The sequence below is a fragment of the Dermacentor variabilis genome, chromosome 4 (genome assembly GCF_050947875.1).
Source record: "Dermacentor variabilis isolate Ectoservices chromosome 4, ASM5094787v1, whole genome shotgun sequence".
Lineage (NCBI taxonomy): Eukaryota > Metazoa > Arthropoda > Arachnida > Ixodida > Ixodidae > Dermacentor > Dermacentor variabilis.
In genome coordinates, this window is record NC_134571.1 from 18,760,008 (window position 1) to 18,781,042 (window position 21,035).

General features: G+C 43.9%; 1 protein-coding gene across 1 annotated transcript in view; it reads right to left on the minus strand.

Annotated features, from left to right (window-relative positions):
• Positions 1-1,221: 1,221 nt before the first annotated feature.
• Positions 1,222-21,035, minus strand: part of Cand1 (Cullin-associated and neddylation-dissociated 1) — a 100,432-nt gene continuing 80,618 nt past the window's right edge. Inside the window, exons 28-29 of the mRNA XM_075688251.1 lie at positions 15,007-15,153; positions 1,222-1,693 (exon numbers count right to left, since the gene is read on the minus strand). Coding sequence (XP_075544366.1) covers positions 1,560-1,693; positions 15,007-15,153 — 281 coding nt within the window. The 3' untranslated portion in view covers positions 1,222-1,559. The remainder of the gene's footprint in view (positions 1,694-15,006; positions 15,154-21,035) is intronic.

Genomic DNA, 21,035 nt, shown 5'->3' on the forward strand with positions numbered 1-21,035 from the left:
AAGCGAATTAGCACAGACAAGATGCCAAATTCTAAATAAGGCAGAATTCGTGTGTCCAGAACAGCACCCATGGAGCTATTCGTTTCAGCCTTGTATGGCTCTGCTCCACAGTACAATTGCAGTGACTGCAGAAGGGTAATAAGGAGCTCTTATTACAATTAGCGTAGGTATCGTATGTTCACAACTAATTTTATTGGAACGGCAATAACCGCACCATTATGAAGCATCTTGCACAGAACATTATTGACCATGGCTGATCGCGATGCTCGCCAGTGGTTTTCTTTACTAAAATGTGTTGTCAGTATGGTGAAGGGCTTCTCTCGCACTAACATGTGGAAGGCCACTTCATATTTAACACTAACAAAAATTGCTTCTGGCAAAAAAAGAGAGAAGTATTTGTGATGAGGACCTTACTGTACTTACTTTTAAATACAAGCAGTGGTAATAGACAAATGCCAAGGTTTAATATCACAAAAGTACTCTCGAGGTTTGTTATGCAGCACAGCACAACAGAGGGCTACAATTAATTTCAACCACAAGCGCTTTACACCTAGATTTAAGGTCATGGTAACAATGCGGATCTCTGCAATCTTATCAAGCACAACAGTGTGCCTCTGCAACTTAATGTGAAGTCCGTACCACATTATTCGCTGCACACACGCATAAAGCAGTCATCTGCGTGAACGCATTTTTCTAGCAGTTTTTTATGCCCCTGTTCACCCAGTGGCAAATGCCATAAAAAAAAACCCTGGAGCTAGCAGTCTTAAATGTAACTATTGCTTTTTAGTTGATGCCCCTCTAGCAATGCAGCTCACTTCCTCACTGGTGCAACGAGTTGCAAATCCAGAATTTCAGAGATAAAGCAATCTAAATCTTTATATTAGTACGCTAAGTTTAAAAACCTTCTACACTGCAGGATGTTTAACCTTTTGAGCATATTCAAATGCATAACGTTGTAGAAAGAAATCGGTCAATTTGTGCATGAGTTAGATATGCACAGTTTTCAGATAAGCTTTAGCAGGTATATTTTGAATTATCAATATAGTGAAAAATTTTGCAATCTCCTTTGAGTTTAATATATTCAAGATTAATTATATATATTTTGAAACATGCAAAATAACTAGTACTCCAGTTGTAAATTTATGCCGCCTTTCTTGCACCACTTGTGAGCAGCTTTTCTTTTTTGTTGGTGTTGTTTTGAAGAAACACAAACACATTCAGGATGAGACAAATGGTATGATTCACACCAGCAGCCCTATTACGCATGTATTAAAAAAAAAGTGTAAACAGAGGCTGTCCAGGGTCATGTGTAAACTGGCGGGGGGGGGGGGGGTCACACTTTTCCTTCAGTCTTCACAACAGTCAACAAGGCAACAACTTGGCTCCCTTGCCTTCTCCACTATACTTTTGGCAACACAAAGCCATGACACCTGGTACACACACGCCCGCATGCCAGCTGCCTTACTCATCCAGAGTGCACAGCTCAGGCGTGCGCACTAAGAACAAGGTCGATGGCATGAGTGCGCTGCACCAGCAGTCCCGGATGCCACTTGGGCTTTTCAGCTGATGTCCATCACATTTGCAGAGTCCGTGACATTTGCACTGGTGTCCTTCTGTATGCTTTCATATAGTGCCTGCAGATCTGGTGTAGACTTGATGTGGGAAAGGAACTCATTCAGCAGCGGGTTTTTGTCTGGAATGCAAACAGAAGCGGCAGCAATAAGAGCAAGCTCACAATGCAAGAGCTCAAACAGCACCAGCACTACACAGTGATCCTGCAAAGTGTAAATGCGACATATTCTATAGTGACACAAATACTGACCAGACATTACATTGCCGAGATACCGCATTTAACCACATAAGGTCCACACTTCCTTATAACATTTCTTGCATGGCGCAGGCCTTACATGAGCTTATGGCTACTCACTGAAGCCTCAAACTGCACTCAGACTGCCTATGAACACTTTCATTCAGTCGTCGTCGCTTCCACTGCCCTATAGTTTGACGAGCTTGCTTTACCGGCGTTTTCTGGAAGCTGGTTGTCCTCTATGCCGTCCATTACTGCCCGAGATTCCTGTCCCCTTGAAGCTCTTGAAGAGTCTTGAACGAAACCACACATCACGCATTCAAAACCCACACGCACACTTCTTGCAGTGATGTCCTCTTAACGTGCCAGAAAGTATGATGCAGCTATGCAGCGTCTCAGCACAGCCAATACAGTGGACAATGCTGGTTCTATGCCGTATTATAATGATCCACTACGATATGTTAATGATGATGATTATGTCTTCGTCGGTAGGACAGTAACTAGTACCATCTGTAGCAGCATGCGGAAGTGGACGGCCACCGTAAATGAAACTGTCCATTTCAGCGCATACTTAGTGGATAGAGCTTGAAGCCAGTAGGGTAGGTGCCAATCATCTCCGCCCATTCAGTAACATTAAAAGAAATACAAGACCATGCTAGAAATTATTATTGCTACTCACTGTTCCTTTATTCATGTCAGCATGCTTTATTTTGTTTTTGAGGTCTTGTGGGCACACACTGAGCGATGTTGTGGTGTGGATAATTTCATTGTGCTAAACGCTTGATGTCTTTTTTTTTTTTATTGATGGACATTTCAATGGTTGTAGAGCCGTCGACATCATATAGAGTCTGCCATGAATTTCCAATTTTACTGCCCCTTCTTGCAGTCTTCAATGTCACATATGAAAAGAATGAAGTCAAGGCTTTTCTTTCATGCTTAAAATATGTGCAGTTGCGAATAACTAGCAAAGGCAAGGCTAGCTTTCTAAGAGATGCTGAAGGATAACAAATTGTGTTTGCAGTGGAAGGATATATGTCTTGCGGGTGGTATACCCGGTCTGAACATAACTGCAGACAAAATTTATGTGTGCTTCACTATTACTTCGCCCTACACCTGGCCAATATTATGTGTTTTTCTATGTTTGTAACTGTACTGGCTCTTAATGATGTTTGCCCAGACTGTTTGCCCTATAATATCAACATCCTCGCCATATCTATATCTTCTCTTTACATGCAATGAGAACGTTATACACAAGTCAGCATGCACTTTATGGGACCTTTTTTTCTTGAGAGAGAGAGAAAGAGAGATCAGACATTATCACTACCCTGAGGGTCACAGCCAACGTTAGGCTCTTGGTTTTGATGATTCAGCACAGTGAATAGCATTGTTTGATTAACATGGTATTTTAGCTTTTTCTTTGATGAAACTTTTATACTGCCTTCTTAAGGATATCATTGTTCTTGCTGAGCTCAATTCAAAAACACGCCATAAATTACGGTCCTCTCCAGTGAACCAGGACGTCTGCCATGTCGTTGACACTTAACCATGCAAGCAATCTAACGAGAACATTTGTTGGAAACAAGTGTGCTCATGCTACGCACAGTAACACAGCACACCGTTGTTGCAGGTGCATTGTGCCAGGGTGCCCTATTTAGCTCTGTCTACTCAGCAGGCACTGCAATGAACAGTCAAATTAGTGGACACTTGAAGCAGCGGACATTTTTTAGGACATTTTTGAGGCAGCAGTTGTGGCAACTAGAGCCTGTTTTGATTGCTTCCTACTTGCTCTGCAGGTTGGCGTCTTTTGTTTTCTACAAACGATTGTGTATTCCTTCATGCTGTAACGGCTGCCTCCTAGTACGTGTTTCTTTTTGTGTGTGTGTGTGTATTTGCGACCTTTGCTGACCGTGCCGTCCAATGTAGCGCTGGCGAAAAAAATTTAATTTCTTGAGTCGCTTCTTTGCTCTAGTCTTGACACTCTCTCTAATGATTTAACAGCTAAAATTAAAGAAAAGTTCGCTCAGGAAGGCCTCAGGGAACATACATCCCCAGGTGAGAGTGTGCGATTTCTGTACGACAGTTTTGACTCTACCAAGGTGAAACAGAATGAATTGACACTAGCTAACAAAGAACTGGTTGTGCAAAATGAGGCTCTAACCAGAAGAGTTTCAGAACTTGAGCAGCATTCATGGCTAAATAATGGTAATTTAAGGGTGTACCAGTCACTCAGGGAGAGGGCTGTGCGGCCATTGTGAAGCGGATGGGTGAAGCTATTCAATGTCCTGTCATGCCCAGCAACTGATACAATTCATCGCAACTCAACTAAATCAGATGAATAGAATATTGTCGCGAGGTTTTGTTGCCGGGACAAGAAAAAAGACTGTCTGTAAAGCACATAAGGCCCATCCGAGCACTTCTGATGTTGGCTTTTCTGGTAGCTCTGATAGGGCAATTTATGTGAATGATCACTTGTCTCCAGAGAACAAAAGATTGTTAGCCAAGGTCCTTACGCTGAAAAAAAAGTGCACAAATGGCAATTTCTGTGAATTGCAATATCAAGGCCCGCAAGTCCAGTGATAGCAGGGTATATCACATTACCAAAGAAAGTGACCTAAGTATCTTTACTTAGTCACTGGGTTCTTTTGTCCATTCTTGTTCTGAACACTTTTTTCACTTCCATCCTTTTATCATGGCCTGTCTATCTCCTGAATAGGTCAAGCACATACTAGCTGAAAGTAATTGTTCGCTTGCTAATTTTAACGCACGAAGCCTCTGCAAAAATTTAGATAATATCAATAACTTTATAAGTTCACTTGCTCATTCCTTCTCAATCATTTGCGTATCTGAAACTTGGGGTGCTATAACATAAAACTATTCCAATTCTGCAATCCGCCCACCGCAATTGGTCAAAAACTTTTTTGGACCACCCCCACTTCACCTGTCTGTCACGCGACGTCACGAAAACCGCGATAGCTCCCCATCTGATATGGCGTGTGCACACTGATTATGCATAATTTGACCGAACAGAAGAAAAATTGTTATTTCTGATTCGACGCCTTTTCGCCATTAGGCCTCGGCTATTGGTCAAAAGCTTTCGGGCTGCACCCACTTCACCTGCCTCTCGTACGTCACAAAACTGCAACAACTCACCGCGTCAAAGTGACGCGTGCGCATTAAAGATGCATTAACATCCCGAACAAAACTGAATTTTCTTCTGAATAGCCGCAGGCTGCCCCGTTCTGAAAGGAATAAAAGATGGCTGCCGCTGATCGCTCTGGCACTGGCTATTCGCCTCTGCCGGAGAGCATGGGTTTATTTGTGTGTGATAAAACTTTTTGCGCGGCCGTGTAACTTTTTTGAGAACTTACTGCATGTTGACGACCTCGCTCTGCCAACTCTTTTTTGCTCAGGAACCGTTTTAGCGTCATTCTTAAGTTTCCATTGCATGCCGCCGTGATTGTTGATGAGCCACCACAAGCTAAGTAAGAGAAAGCAGACCAATCGCAGACGCCGGCACCACCCTCTTCATCCGGTTATCGATATGCAGTGCAGTGGCTCGGCCACATCGAATCCCTCTCCACTTGAGCATGCTCCTCGCCTCTTGTGAGCCAATTAAATAAGACAAGCCGCTCAGTGCAGGCAATGTTATTTGTTTTTCAAGCAAACAAAAGTGACCTCCTATGAACGAGGAGAGCGTTTGATTGTCTGTTCAGACAACCCTGCAAGTGACTACCCGGTGCTTGCGTCGGCAGTTATGCAAATTTGACGTCAGGAGATTGGAATAAAAACATATTGGAACAGTTTTGCGTTATACAGCCCTTGGTTCTACACATACAATGGGAACCTTTTAGCCCTGTCATCGTAAAAAAAAATTATGGGGTTTCTTGTGCCAAAACCACAATCTCATTATGAGACACGCCATAGTGAGGGACTCTGGAAATGTGGACTACCTGAGGTTCTTTAACGTGCACCTAAATGTAAGTACACAGGTGTTTTCGCATCTCACCCCCATCACCTGTCATCGCATGAAGCTGAGTACTGCCATCGTTCATCAGGTAGTTATGGTAGCTCAGCAATCTTTATCGCCTCAGATCTACCCTACACCTGCTGACAAGATCTTTCTTTAGATGTCAATGTGAATCCGTATTGATTTAATTAGATTCTGGGGTTCATTTACCACTCTCCTTCCTCGAACGTGGGAAATTTCATTTCAGGTCTGGACACCATTTTGCATAAGTTTTCGTCTGAAAGCAACCATGTTCTCTTAGTTGGAGACATCCATATTAACTTGCTTAAAGGGACACTAAAGGGTACTATTAAGTGAACGTAGACTGTTGAAATACCATCCCAGAAACCTCGAAACGCTTGTTTCAAGCCACGGAGAGACTTATTTTAAGAGAAAATGCGTTCTGAAGCGTCCGCGTACCTCTAGCGCAGTTCAAATCGCCCGCCCTCCGATCGAGGAGTACTGAAATCATGGTCTCATAGTGACGTTGCGCCATCGGTGAGTAGAACGGCGTCCACAGACGGCGCTACAGCTTTTCTGCACAAAACGCAAATGCGCGGCCAGAAACAGAGCCAAGACAGAGCCGACAGCAGAGCGAAAGCGGGAGTATAGTGGCTAGCGGAAGGATAAACGCGTGACCATAAGCTGGTACTTTATTCTATGACGCAAACTTCGCCGCTCGTCGCAATGGACCCTGACAACGACAGATTGGCTCGCGATGCCGGGCTCAACTTCAGCGATTTGAGCACTGACGAGCGCGACCTGCTGCTGAGGGCTCGCACTGCCGGCGTCGTTGCGTACTACGACGGCGGCCTCGACACCAGCTCTCCGGAGCGGGAAAGCAACGAGGGCTTCCCACGACATCACAAGGACGTGGCATTCTCACTGCTTGTTCGAAATGAAAGTTTCGCGAGCCAGCAGAACCTGCACAGCACGACGCGATAACGAAACTACTGAAACTCCAAAGCGTGCGTGGCGCAGAGTCGAGCGAAAACGAAACCTTTCGACCACCCATACTACTGAAGGGTAACGTCAAAATGTTATTTTTTCTTAGAATCGAATAGACGTAGACAAGTTGCATTTTCTTCCGTTTTATAATCGAATGAAATGATATTTTTAATACGAGTAGTTGAGTATTAGTAACACAAATTATGAGGAGTGCTTTCGTCATCGAGCTAGTACCGGAATGTCGCTGGGGGGTCTCCAATCGTGCCGTGCATATACCTCAATTTCTCAATTTCTCTCAATTTCTCGGTTACTAAAGCTCTGTTCGACATTATAGTGACGCCTTAGACGTTCTAGAACATTGCTCTACCACTTTAACATGACTTTCTGGTAAGCTTTAGTGTCCCTTTAATACTGCAAATACCGTGTACACAATATATTCTGATTGTTCCAGAAGCTATGGTTTTGAATCACTCATCTCAATCTCCCACTAGATGTCCTCTTTTTTGTGGCGTTTCATTGCTGGATCATGCGCTTTGTATATGTCGCCTTCTCCCTATGCTGGTGTAATTGATGTGAACATTACCGATCATTATCCCATATTTCTTGCATTCAACATGGTGACGCTCTTTAGAACACTTACTCATGTTACTTGCGTATCTGACCAGCAATCGTTCTTTAATTCCATAAATACAACTGATTGGTCAAGCGTTACATCGTATGTGATGCAGATGAGGCCTTCAAGTTTTCTTCACTTTTACTCAAAGCCATGGATCAGTCTAGAACCTCAATAAGATGTAAACTGAGATACAAATGTACCCGAATCCATGGTTACTGGAGGGATTTCTAAAAAGTATGAGGAAGAAAAATAACTTTTAGAGAAAACTTAAAAGGCAACCATTTAAGGCTGCTTTAGCTTTGCACTATCACAAGTATTCCAACAGTCTTTTATGTCTGCTAAAGAAGTGCTAAGAAGAAAATATTACAAAATCTATTATATAATGATTCGAACAGTTTATAGAACAGCAGAAGCTTGATGTGGGTGAGTTGTGTAACATACTTGAAGAAAAAAAAAGGCACTAGAAAGACGAGGACGAAAAGAACATGTATGACGGACAGCGCTTGTTCGTTGTACACGTTCTTTTCGTCCTCGTCTTTCTAGTGCCTTTTTCTTCCAAGAGACAGTGGCAGCTCTTGAACAATTTTTTTAAGTCGATCACTACAAGGTTCATCCCTACAGAAAGTTATATATAATGGCATTACACATGACAGCCCCGACAGTGTTGCTAATGCTTTTAGTGAGCACTTTTTTGGAATTTCTAGTAAATGACATAGCACTTCACATTGTAGCCTACATCATTCTAACCACTCTTTTTTATTCCGTGACCCCTGTTGATGTGTCTACAGCAATAAAAAATCTTGGAGAACAGCCCCGGTACAGATAAAATTTCATCACTACACTAAAAGCTTGTAGTCGAGGTCATTTATTAACCACTTTCTCTAATTATAAATATCGCGTTCAAGGAGAGCATTTTCCATAAGTCTCCAAAAGTAGCTAAAGTTCTTCCAATATAAAGAAAGGGTGATAGACTGTCAGTTTCCAACTACCGGCCCATCTCTATTCTTTCTTCCCTTAGTAAAGTTATCGAAAATTTATAATTTGCCTAAACAAATACCTGCAAGAATTCAAATTACTGAAGCCATGCCAATATGGTTTTCGAGCGAGAAGTTCCACTAACTTTGCCCTGTTCTCCCTAGCTGACTATCTCAAACACTCTATTGATCAAGATGTGTAGTCGACTCAGTTTTCTTTTTTTTTGACTTCACAAACACATTTGACACCATTAATCATCGCGTCTTGCCTAGCAAATTCAAAGCATACGGTATTTCAAGTCCAGCACTCAAGCTCTTAAAAAGTTACCTACTGAACACACAGTATACATTTCAGGCTCTTTCTCCACTACTAAAATAATTAACCAAGGTGTGCCTCAAGGCTCATTACTTGGTCTATTACTTTCTTTTACTTTACATCAATGATCCTCCTGACAGTATACATATGGCTCACTGCATTTTATATGCCGATGACATGACTATATTTCCTTTGCTGATACATATATTAACATTGTCCCTACCAAATTAAATGCTGTTCTTTCTACAGTGTCCAAGTGGTGCCAAGAGAATTATTGACTTATTAATCCAAATAAATCTAAATTTCTGGTTTTTAAGTCACATCAACGTAAGTTAACCTTATTAAGAGGCATCACAATCGACTCACATTTCATTAGCGTCAGTGATAGCGTATCCTTGGCATTGACCTTGATTCTAACCTTAATTTCATTAACCATATTGCTCACATTAGAAAGATGGCAGCATTCGGCATTCGTGCATTGCCTAAAGCACAGTCATATTTTTCTCATAAGACTCTTCTTTGCCTTTACGTCACTTTCATTCATGCTCATATCAGTTACGGTATCGTATCATGGGGAAATACTTATCAGTGTCACCTTTCATCCCTTTAGCATATACAAAATCGAGCTATTCGGATGATTTTTTACTGTCATTGCGATGGCAGCGCCTCTGCTATTCTTTGCTGCAACAACATATTAAAGGGTCTCTAAACCATTTCCCCCTGAACCATCTCCAATATTTTTTTTAACATTTCAAGTAAACATGGGCATCGAGTTCCGAATGCCGTCACGATCAACGATGCCAAACGCGCTAGTGCTATGTGCCGCAGGGGCACCACAAAACCAAAAGCAATCCCATGCTCCCCTCCGGGCCTTTCCAGTGTCCCCAGTGCTCGTGATGTCATCACGAGCAGACGCTGTCGATTGGTCGAACAAGAACCTACAACTTCCGGTTAGTCTGCTAGCAGGTACATGTGCTCCTTGCTCTTCCTTGTCATGTTGTTCGCTTGTGCAGACTTGCGAATAGGTAGCTGCGGCCTGCAATGAAAGTGCCAAATCTCGTGTTCCAACAAAGACGGGCTTAGCAGTCTGATTAGCTGTGCAAACGGAGACCAACAGTGTTTTGCGATTGCTGGAAGGCATCCACGTGTGGTGCTTGGCTGCAAAAGCGCCTACTGGAAAAACGAAACGATGCAACACCGGCTACCTGCAGTCATCGTTTCTTTTATAGCAACGACTTCTGTCACCTTCCTGCAGCAAACATTCTCTGTGGCATTTGTACTCGCCACACATGGACCGCAAGCGCATCTGCATCGATGATGCCTTTAGTGCAGAATGGGCTAACAGCCAGTGGGCGAACAGCAGAACGTACCAACCCATATCGTCGCCACGATCTGGGGAAGGCAACAACGGCGGCTGTTCATCTCCAGTGGAGGTACTTCGGCACGGCGTCACAGTACGGATCCATTATATTGGCCGAGTCTTTCTAGATGTGTGCACGACATAGGGTCCATAGCGACATGTTTCACAGGAGCACGAGCCAACACGGCAGCAGCAGCAAATAGCTGAGAAGCGTGGAATCGCGGTAACCAAAAGTGAACAGTGTTTTGGAAAGTGTGTTGGTGATGACGGTATGTAACCTGACATTTGGAGAAACACTCAGCAAGAAGGAGACCAGCCGACAAACGGGGAGTAGTGCAGGAAAGAGCAGAACAAGCGAGGGCTGCATTTCGATCATCAGATGCGTGTAATTCCACTATTACGAAACAGCTTCGAAAAATTATTGCGGTTATGTGTTCATTGCAGACTCATGCACAACTGCAACACCACAACTAAATTTCATCGAATGGGTGGTATAGGGGCCCTTTAACTACCTATTAATAACTTGTTTTGGTTTAGTCTAATTTTGTTGTAATATGAACAATTAACACATCAACTTTCTGTCAATTTCACCGATTCTGTGCTTTTAGTTAATAACAACTCTACCAAGTTCGCTGCTAAAAATAACTTTTTGCTACCTAAGGTTTCTACTAATTATGGTAAAACAATGTCATCCCTCTGTGCGATTACATTATGAAATCATTTAGCCATGTCTCTGGAGTCCAAAGCTTAAGGGGTGGCCTAAATACTTTTTAAATTCTTGATCGATTTCGATGAAAGTTGCTGAGTTTATGTATTTCAATGTGCTAGTTTTAAATTACATCCAGTTTTCTTGCAGAGTAAATAACTTTCCAGAAATTGAAGAAATACAGCTTTATTGCATAATTTGCTTAAATGTGAGCTATCTACCAAACAATATATAGCATAATAAATATTTACATACGAAAATGATGTGGAACTAACAAAGAGTGCAAATTAGCAAGTATGGTGCTCTAACCCAATTTTATATAGAATAATAAAACTGCAAACTTCAGCGTAAGAAACACATCTAACTGCTAAAAAAAGAAACAAAACATTTTTTTCAATAGATGCAACATTATTTCGTAAATTTGCACTTTTTACAGTTTTGTATTTCTGGAAGAAAAAAGAATTTCAGTCATAGCACAAGTAGAAGCATAGATAATGCACCTCCAATAATACGGCAATCGAAATTGTGGTTTTGAGAAAACAAAAACACATTTCACAATATAGTGAAAGATAGTTTGAAAAAAAAAAAAAAACGGCACCAAAAGCAATCAGTAGGCACTAGGTATAATTCATGGCCCAGTTTGGCCATTGCCGATCGACAACATAGCACGCACTGCAAGTATGTTTACTCCAAAAGGATTACATGTTTCTAGGCCCTCAATTCCCCGCAAGCTCCTTCTCGACGCAATTTCTATGCAGATCTCGCAAGCCAAAGTCAGTTTAGTAGCAAGACCGTAATCCTGATAGCTCCTCACCAGCTATGCAGAACCACCGCAAGTATTGCACAAGAAAATACTGAGAAGATTGTTTATAGAGTAGTTGGCTTCGCCACCGAGGCTGTTGCACCATCGGCGGTAGGATCTCCAAAACGCCGAACCTTTCGCTCTGTGGCCGTCGTAGATGCATGCAATCTTGTCGAGCTTAGCTTGTCATTATGATACCTGCCAGCCTGGCGAGATAAAAAATTGGGAGACTTTTTATTCGTGCTAACAAGGGGGGTGGGGGTGAGGTTCATTCAAACTTTCAGGCAGTGTTCGCTGAGTCCTTTTGCAGGGACCTTGCAGTAGCAGACTTTGCTCACTTCCAAAATTTGTGAAAGTAGCTTTGCTCAAAACATAGTCTAGACTTACGGCCCTTCACTAGCAGCAGGTGTCAGAGGGTTGTGTTGCACACTGATGAGCGAAATTCAGTCCTATTCTTTTGCGCCGTGCTGAAGATCCTCTCACACTCTGCCTTGCTATGCGGTATCACAAGTAAATCGAGCATCACCTTAGCAACTCGGTGAAAGATGTTTTCCATCAGTGTTTTTCATTTTTCCAACCATAGACCACTGCACGTCCCACCTTTCTTCATTCAGAATGTGCTCTTTCAGACAATGCCTGTAGTGTGGAAAACTCAGCTTCGAGAGCATCTAAAGCGTATTCAGCAGATTCATTGGAATCTCAGGGCAGCAGCTGAGGGAAACTCTGAATAAAGAAATGAAGACTTGAGAGCGATGCCTGTGAAATAAATTTCAGGTTGGCCACCTCCGCATGCTTCAGAGTTGCGTTTCAGAGTTGCGTCCACATCTATAATGCTTCGCCTTGTCGCATTTCAGAAACATTTTCCGTAGAAGAGGCCCAACGTGGTCGCTGACACTAAGGGGTAGGTTGTGTTTGACGAGGAATCCCGTAAACAGGCACTGCACAAGTATGACACCGTTGTCGCAGTTGTTCCGGAGAAAGTTCCCTATGTTGTCTTGCTGCTCAGCGGTGCGCCGTGGAAACGTGCAGTTTCAAGTCGCCTTTGCCTCCGCATGCTGACGTTGCATCCACACGTTGTACAAAATGCATAAGGTTCTTCTTTTCTTGATGTCAAAAAGCACGGAAATTCAGAAGTATTGGATCGCAAAAACTTCTCCAAATACCTTTTCTAAGGCTTTGATAGCACCATGGCATCAAGCACACAAGGATTCTAACTTGACACAGTGCACCACACACACACGGCCTAGCCAACACTAATCAAACACACAAGCAGCAGCAACAAGATGCACCATGGAGGAAGGCCTGCATGAAATGCAAGAACTACATTGGCTCTGGATTTGGTTGGCTTACTAGGCACCGTAGTCGGCTGCTTAGTCGATGATACCGATGGCGCTAGTGCAGCCGTTGTTGGTGACGCTGACGATTACGATGTGGCTGCAGATTCTGCTGTGCCGGTTTCGCAACAACCATTATTGCGCGAACAGAGACAACTTTTCGGGAGATATAAGACAGTGATCGTACAATCGGAAAGTTCAGTAAAAAATCAGGAGTCTCCCGGGCGAATCGGGAGGGTTGGCAGGTATGCGTTATCCACTTCCTCTTCAGCTACAACAGCAGTCTTCAATTCTTACATGAATGTAACCGGCTTGTGGAGATGCGCGATCTGGCAGAGCAGTAGGCATCAATGTTCGGCGGCAGTACGACTTCAGCGGTGAGCTGCTGGATATCCTGTGCAGGCTGGGACAACAGAATCGCTTTCTGAAGTTTACTGCATCTTGCACGTTTCCGCCCCCAACGTTTCATGGAACAAAGCATTGTCGGACCTCCAACATATCCAGCGTCGCAATCGTGAGACTAAGACAAAATGGCAGCTGTTTTCGTCATTGGAGGGCTCGTGGTTCTTGGAACCAATCATCACTCGCGATCTTGGTCACATGCTCAAACTGGCCAATAGTAACGTGCCCGGCAAATTTCTTTTGCTGTTGTTTTTCTCGTGACTGCAGCACCGCAACGTTGCTGACCGACGAATAAAGAAAGCCAGAAACGCTTTCGAATGATACCAAAATGGCGCTGGCAGAGCGTGTAGTTATAGAGTTATAGAGGCAATGCTTGCAGATTCACATCTTTAGGTCTCTTTCAGAGACATGCGCGGAAACCCGTCAGGAATGCGGAAATTAAAAATTGAAAATTTGAATTTTGAGCCAATTTTCGGTCCCAAAGACCCGGGTCCCCCCTTAATTTCATTCAAGAGTTCATTAAAAGATTGTATGTTAAATTCTTGATGTTCATGCTTGTTTAGTTGTACTAGATTTGCATTTTTATATATTGTACTTCTAAATTTTTTCGTTTTTTGCTTTCATGCATTTGTATGTTTTATATTCTATTAATGCTTACTGTCATTTCTTAAATGATATATCTGTTCTACTGTCTGCACTGCTGCTAATCCATGTATTATTTATGTGTAATCTTCACCGAGAGTCCCATTGCAGTCTTGTACTTTTGGACCCTCGTCTGCACGTTTTATATGCTGTAATTAACCTATGATGTAATAATAATAATAATAATAATAATAATAATAATAATAATAATAATAATAAACTGATTTAGGCCCGTCTATGTCAGCAGCATGGCAACTCGCATCCCTTGACCTCAGCTAAGGCATTTAATAAAGTTTTGTCTCCCTCTCTCTCACTGCATGCCGTTATCCGTTTGAGGGCGGCCGAATGGCTAACGGCCAATTTCAAAGCTAAAGCTGATGGCACTTTGGAATGAATCATTGAAGCTCACAAGCCGCATTTTTTTTTTTACTGCTGTTGTCACTTTTCACAATAATTTCACACAAAGAAGAAAATATGCTGATATTTGAGGTGGTGGCAGTTGAACTGCGGAGCACAGTGGAGCCAGGCATGCGCCGTCGGCGTTCACTGCAGCTGAGCTTGACAAGTATCAGAACTCTTGTTGGTGCTTAATGCTTGACCATGGACTTCGCTTTTTATAAAATGTACAATTTACGCATCACTTTACCTAGCGGAAATTATTTTGCCTGCAATAGAAGCTGTGGTCAATGTGTCTCTGGTGGCAGAGGCACGCTGGAGAGGACAGCAAGCAGCTTCAACAATCGTTGATTGGTCTGTCGGCTGTGTGGCGGGCAGTGCACTGGCCGAGTTGCCGTCTACTTTGCACACCTCTTGCACAGCAGGCATGGTACAGCTCTGAAGGCTGGTTCACTGCCATGGCAGGTTTGCCGCTACCGTGGATGTGCCTTTGCAGATTAATACCTCCCCCACTCTGCATCTTGAAATACTGAGAGTAAGGATAATATCAATGACACCCGGGGGGGAAAAATGAGGTACCGTGTGGTCAGCGCTTCAATGACAACAGTTTTTCAAAATAAAGGTATGGTGAGGCAACAAAGATCAATATTAAAACATGGGGTGGGGGGGGGGAGGGGTCATCAAAGGGAGGTCTCACCTGCATCTGGAATAGCTAGCAGAGCAGTGAATGCTCGCATGGCTGCACGCTTCAGCTCATCTTGCTTTTCAAATTCCTGCTTAACTGAGTTAGCCTTTATCTTGCTTCCACAGGTGGTTTTAAGTGGTTCCACCAGGCGTTCCAGCCCTGCAACAGGAAAAAGGAACACATAATAATATGTACACATTGCATATGCCCTCCCAATTAATGCAGCACATATTCATCTAATTCAGCACATTCGCAAGCAACCTAAAGACTAAACTGCAACACACACTGTTGTTTAAGGCCAGCTAACAATAGTGGCTATACGCAATTATTTTAGTTTTGGCTGTTAATGCTTAAAATGTGACCACGACAAATCAGGACAGAGTGCGGCGGTGGGCGTAATGTGGTGTCCACATTACGCCCACACACTACTGTGACGTCCGAGAGATCGCAACACAGTAGACTTCCGTTAACCCTTTAAGGACAAGACATAAATACCTACAAAAACATCTTTATTTTCTATCTAAATGGGCAAAGCACATCAAGAATGAGCATAATCAACAAAAATAACAAATATTTTGCGGAAATTTTTTCAGCAATGGGGGAAAACCCCAGGCAGAAAACTGGAAGTGGGCTTCACTCCAAGCCACCTAAGGCTTCGTTTTCAATTTTTACATATAGCTCTCGTCACATGTGAACCACAGGTGTATGTTTCATTTCCATTACATCACATATCCGACACCACTGCAGCTGGATATCTTGAGTCGGCCTGTCTCCTCTGACCTTGCTCTCAAAAGATAGTGAGTTGCGTGCCAAATTTCTTTTTCCTCGTCTAGTGTTCCTGCTCTAAACAAACAAATAACGTCTCTTTCTTTCATTCAGCATTGGTTGAAGACATTTAGCAAGAAACTTCGTATCAATACTGAAGCTGGCTGAAAAGCTGGCTCACAGCTTCAGTAAGTTTGAGGCCGCTGTCGTCGCTGCTAGGCCACCGCGACATCAAACGAAAATAACACTGTTGTCACGCGAAGTGAATAAATACTGCATGTTTTTTCCCCTTTCATCACACTCTCTCTGAGTGGCGTTTTTGACAGGTAAGTGGGCAATCTCATGCTATTTCGGTTAAGCAGTGCTACCGTTTAGTACATACTTTTTCCGAGCTCCGGCCAACTATGGTTTAACGAGCTTTCACTGTAATAGATACCATCTCCCTAAATCAGGAAGGAACCCTTATTTTTATTGTTAAAAGTAGACTGCAAGAAGGAAGCTGGACCTGATGACATACCAAACGAATTCTTAAGGCGGTATGCTGAATGGATGGCAAAACACTTATTTTTAATATTTAACAAATCAATGACAACATGTTCTCTCCCAAGCGAGTGGAAAATGGCTAAGGTAATCCAGATTCCCAAAGGAGGTAACAAAACTGACCCTTCTAATTTCCGTCCTATTTCACTAACTAGCACAATATGCAAGTTGCTTGAGCACATCATCCTTAAACACATTACTCCCTATGTCGAAGAAAAACACTTTCTATCACCATTGCAGCATGGTTTCTGCAAAGAACTTTCTACAGTAACTCCATTAACCGAATTAATACACGAAGTGTCACAAGCCATTGAACCCCAAAAACAGATAGATCTAATTCTACTTGACTTCTCCAAAGCATTTGTTTGGGCATACCACAAAAAACTAACTATAAAAAATGAATTAATATTCCGTAAAGGACCAATTAATGACTGGATCAGTGCTTACCTAAGAAACCATACACTGTTTGTCGAAATTAATTACCGAAAATCTGAAATAACCCAAAAGTTACATCAGGTGTGCTTCAGGGTAGTGTCATCGCTCCAATTTTATTTCTTATTTTTATTAATGATCTACCGGCACCTATTAAGACTAACCTTAGGCTTTTTGTCGACAATTGAATAGTATATAAAGAAATTAACTGTCTGAATGAGCCCCTAACCCTGAAAAACGATCTAAAATCAGTACAGCAATGGTGCATGGAGTGCAAATGACATTAAGTATAGGTAAATCAGCTTTACTTAGAATAACCAGGAAAAACATTCTTAGACTTTTCTTGCACACTCAGGAACCCACAACTAACCCCAGTTAGAGTACACAAGTATCTTGAACTAATCATATCACAGGACTTGTGGTGGGAGGCACACGTAAATCATGTAACGTCATCTGCAATACAACGGCTATTCTTCCTGAAAAGGCGCCTCCATTCAGCACCCCACCCAAGAAAGCTTCTTGCCTATAACACATTTAAGACCAGTACCCAAATACACTAACGTCGTTTCGTTCCCATCCACAAACAACTTAATAAACTAGAGAGCATGCAAAGAAAAGCAGTAAGTTTTATTTTTAACAAATACTGCATATCTGACTCCCCCTCCAAACTAATGGGAAAAGCTGGTATACTAACCCTCCATAACCGTGCTGTCGTGTCGCTAGCCCAGCAACACGGAGGCTACACCACTGCCGGTTCCATGCCGATAACAACCTTTATTCCGGTGAACATAACTTACTTACAAGAGCGCTGTGGCGCCATCTGTCGCATGTGACCCGCTTCAGGTCAGTAGTACCATCAGTATCATCAGTAGTACCAAAGGCACGACACTACATCTAGCCCTCGCTAAACAAGAGAACGCAGGTTATATGCATACAACCAAACAACCGAAACTGCTTGTGGTGGCCAACTAAATAATTGCGCTAACAAATTGATAGTAAAGTCACTGGTGGCAATTGCCTAATAAAGTCACTGCAATCAGTAAGTTCATTGCACATAACCTCTGAACTTTGCTGGCCGTCTTCGCTCCCATTAGAACGGCGGAGCCCTGACTCTACTGGCTGATGAGGGTTTCCCAATTTGCCACCACGATCAGCACTGAGTCCAGAGGTCATAGCTCCAGCAAGTGGGCTCCATGGCCCTGTAGGTGGGCTCGGCGTGCAAGGAGGCACTGGTGACACCAGCGGTTCTGGAGATTGTGCGTCATTAGTCGTCGGTGTTCTTTGGGATGTAATGCTCTGTGTTCCTAAGGACGGTGTCCAAGTTCTGGCGTTGCCTGCCAGCATGTCTATGTCCATATCCCCCGCAGGGATTCTTGTCTCGCCGTTGCTTCTTGTACAGCTTCGTGAGGCACAGAGGACAATTGAGAGGCGTTCCACGTCCGGCCGTCCTCGAGGTGGAATGACCAACAACCTACGCGTTTCAGGATTTTTAGTGTAGAACCAAAACTGGGGGTGCCTTTCATTCCAGGTAGAAGAGGTTTGACACGCACGTAGACACCCACTTTGAATTTGGGCTCCCTGGTTGCTCTTCACTTGTCTGAATGCGCGTTGTTTCTTTGTTGATAATCGTATACATGGCACCGAAGTCTACGCAGTTCACGGGCAGGGTGGGTGCCGAAGTCTGCGGTTGGCTGGCCGATGACATCTAACGATGTCCTCATGTGACGTCCCTGGAGCAACAATGCTGGGGACAGACCAGTGGCATTGTGGGGGGTGGCGCGGTAAATACCCAGGCATACCGTAACGGTGGCCTTGATGGGTCGCTGCTCCAGTAGAGAGTTGTATATATGATTTAAGGACCCTGTTTAACCTTTCCACCGTATCACTGGCTTGAGGGTGGTAAACTGCAGAGAAGAAATGTTTAATACCCCTGTCCTCTAGGAAACACTCGAATTCACTTGACGTAAACTGTCGGCCATGATCCGAGACTAGTTCTGTAGAGTAAACCTCCTGTGCAAAGACACCAAGGAGGAAGTTGATCACCGTGCAGGAAGTGATGTCACTGCAGAACGCAATCTCTGGCCTTCCGGAGAAGTAGTCCATCACCACAATGACAAACCGACAGTCAGTTAGTGCACGTTCAAAGGGCCCCATGATTTCTATTGACACTTTGTCCCAGGGCCTGTCAGGCAGTGGGACAGGCTAGAGTGGTGCCTGTAAGTTCTTTGCGCACTTGTATGAGGCTTGGCAAACGGTGCAACTTCGGATGGCGGTCTCCACTTGCTTGTCAAGACACGGCCACCAGTACTTTCCCCTGATGCGTTGCTTGGTCTTGACTATTCCCGGGTGGGAATCGTGGGCTAAATGGATGAAGGTAGCAGTCAGCTTGGCAGGTACCACAACACGTTCTGTGCGCAAAAGAAGACCATCCACTACAGAAAGCTCCTCCCGTACATCATGGTAGGGTGTCAGTTCTGTAGGAAGTGTTTACCGGGTTTGCCATGATCACTGAATGTATTGCGTGACCTGCTATAGTATGCCATCCTCAGCGGTAGCAACCCAAAGATCCTCCACATGTACAGGCGATGTAACTGAAGACACAGCCTCTTCATCGACTTGGAAGCCACCCTCTGTTTCTGGAACAGGCATTCGGGACAAGGCATCTGCTACTTGGTTGGGGCTCCGGTGCGGTACTATACTTTGAAGTTGTAGCACAGGAGTCATACAGTCCACCTTGCGATACGAAGGGGCCGCTGTCCTGTACTCCGAGACGAGAGCCTGGCGATCTGTCAATAGGGTGAACAGCCAACCACAGAGATAAACATGCCACTTCTCACAGGCCCACAGACGGGCCAGGACTTCACGCTCTCCCGCTGGGTATTTTCGTTCTGTCTCTGTTAATGTTCGCACTGCAAATGCCACAGTTTGCATGTGGGACCCCTCCACTTGTTGCAAGACAGTGCCCAGACTGTATGCAGATGCATCCATTGAGACAATGACGAGCAACGTCGGGTCAAACATTCGTAGGACCTTGTGGGATGTTAGGAGTCTTTTTATCCTCGTGAAACTTTCTTTAGCGGCATTGTCCCAGTCGAAGGTTACGTCTTTGCCTAGTAGACGGCGCATTGGCTCTACCTCATCTGCCAGTCGTGGGACAAACTTGGCATAGTATTCAACTAGCCCTAAAAAAGAGCGTAGCGTGGCTGCATCTGTAGGCGCAGGAGCCTTAACGACCGCATCAACCTTGGTCTGGAGCAGAGATGCCCAATGTGGACAGAAGGGAAAGAGTTAAGGGGGGACACAGCAATTAAAGTAGTCAAACTGTCAAAATTTCAATTTTCTGATCTATATTTTTTCACTACCCACAGACCTTTCGTGAAATATTATAACAAAATATGCGGTAGAAATAGAGAAAACAGCACTTTCCTAGAGTGCCGTCATGAAAAATTGCAAAAAAAAAAAATCAGGCTTCGGAAGGCCCCATCGCATCATGTAGCGGTCGGCTATCAGTTGACACAGCGCTGCGATATTGGTATAAAAAAAATTATGGGGTTTTACGTGCCAAAACCACTTTCTGATTATGAGGCACGCCGTAGTGGAGGACTCCGGAAATTTCGACCACCTGGGGCTCTTTATCATCATCATCATCATCATGATAACGTGCCTTATACGTGCCTCAACGTGCACCTAAATCTAAGCACACGGGTGTTTTCGCATTTCGCCCCCATCGAAATTTGGCCGCCGTGGCCGGGATTCGATCCCGTGACCTCGTGCTCAACAGCCCAACACCATAGCCAGATCTTGGTATCACTGTAAAGAGGAGAAATTGGAGGTAAAGATAGCCAGTTACGTATTTCTCCACCGAAAAATAACCCAGCAAACACAAGTGGAAAACAGGCAAATGTGGCATTGCAACTGGCTGCAGTAGTCATGTGGGGCACAGGGCTGTTGTAGTTTTTAATTGCTGGCGAACCGCTCGCGCGCGCACTTGTGCAGCAGCGAGCTGTGCGTTCTGATCAACGTGATAGACGATTATGGCAGCTTACGCACATTTTCTGTGATGAGCCCCAAAGGAATCAATTTCCGAATGGCCCACGCTTATGGACGACCACAAAAGGCGTGGAAAAGAGGGAGTAAACTACTCGTAGAAGCGGATGCCGTTGAGCCTGTTGACGAGGCATGACCAGCACGCATGGGTGACCAGGAAAGCACGCTCGCATGCGTTGCTGATGACGGGACCGTGAACTATGGTGAAGGCGAGTCCGTGAGCGATGGTGATGGTGCGTTCGCGTGTGGTCATGACG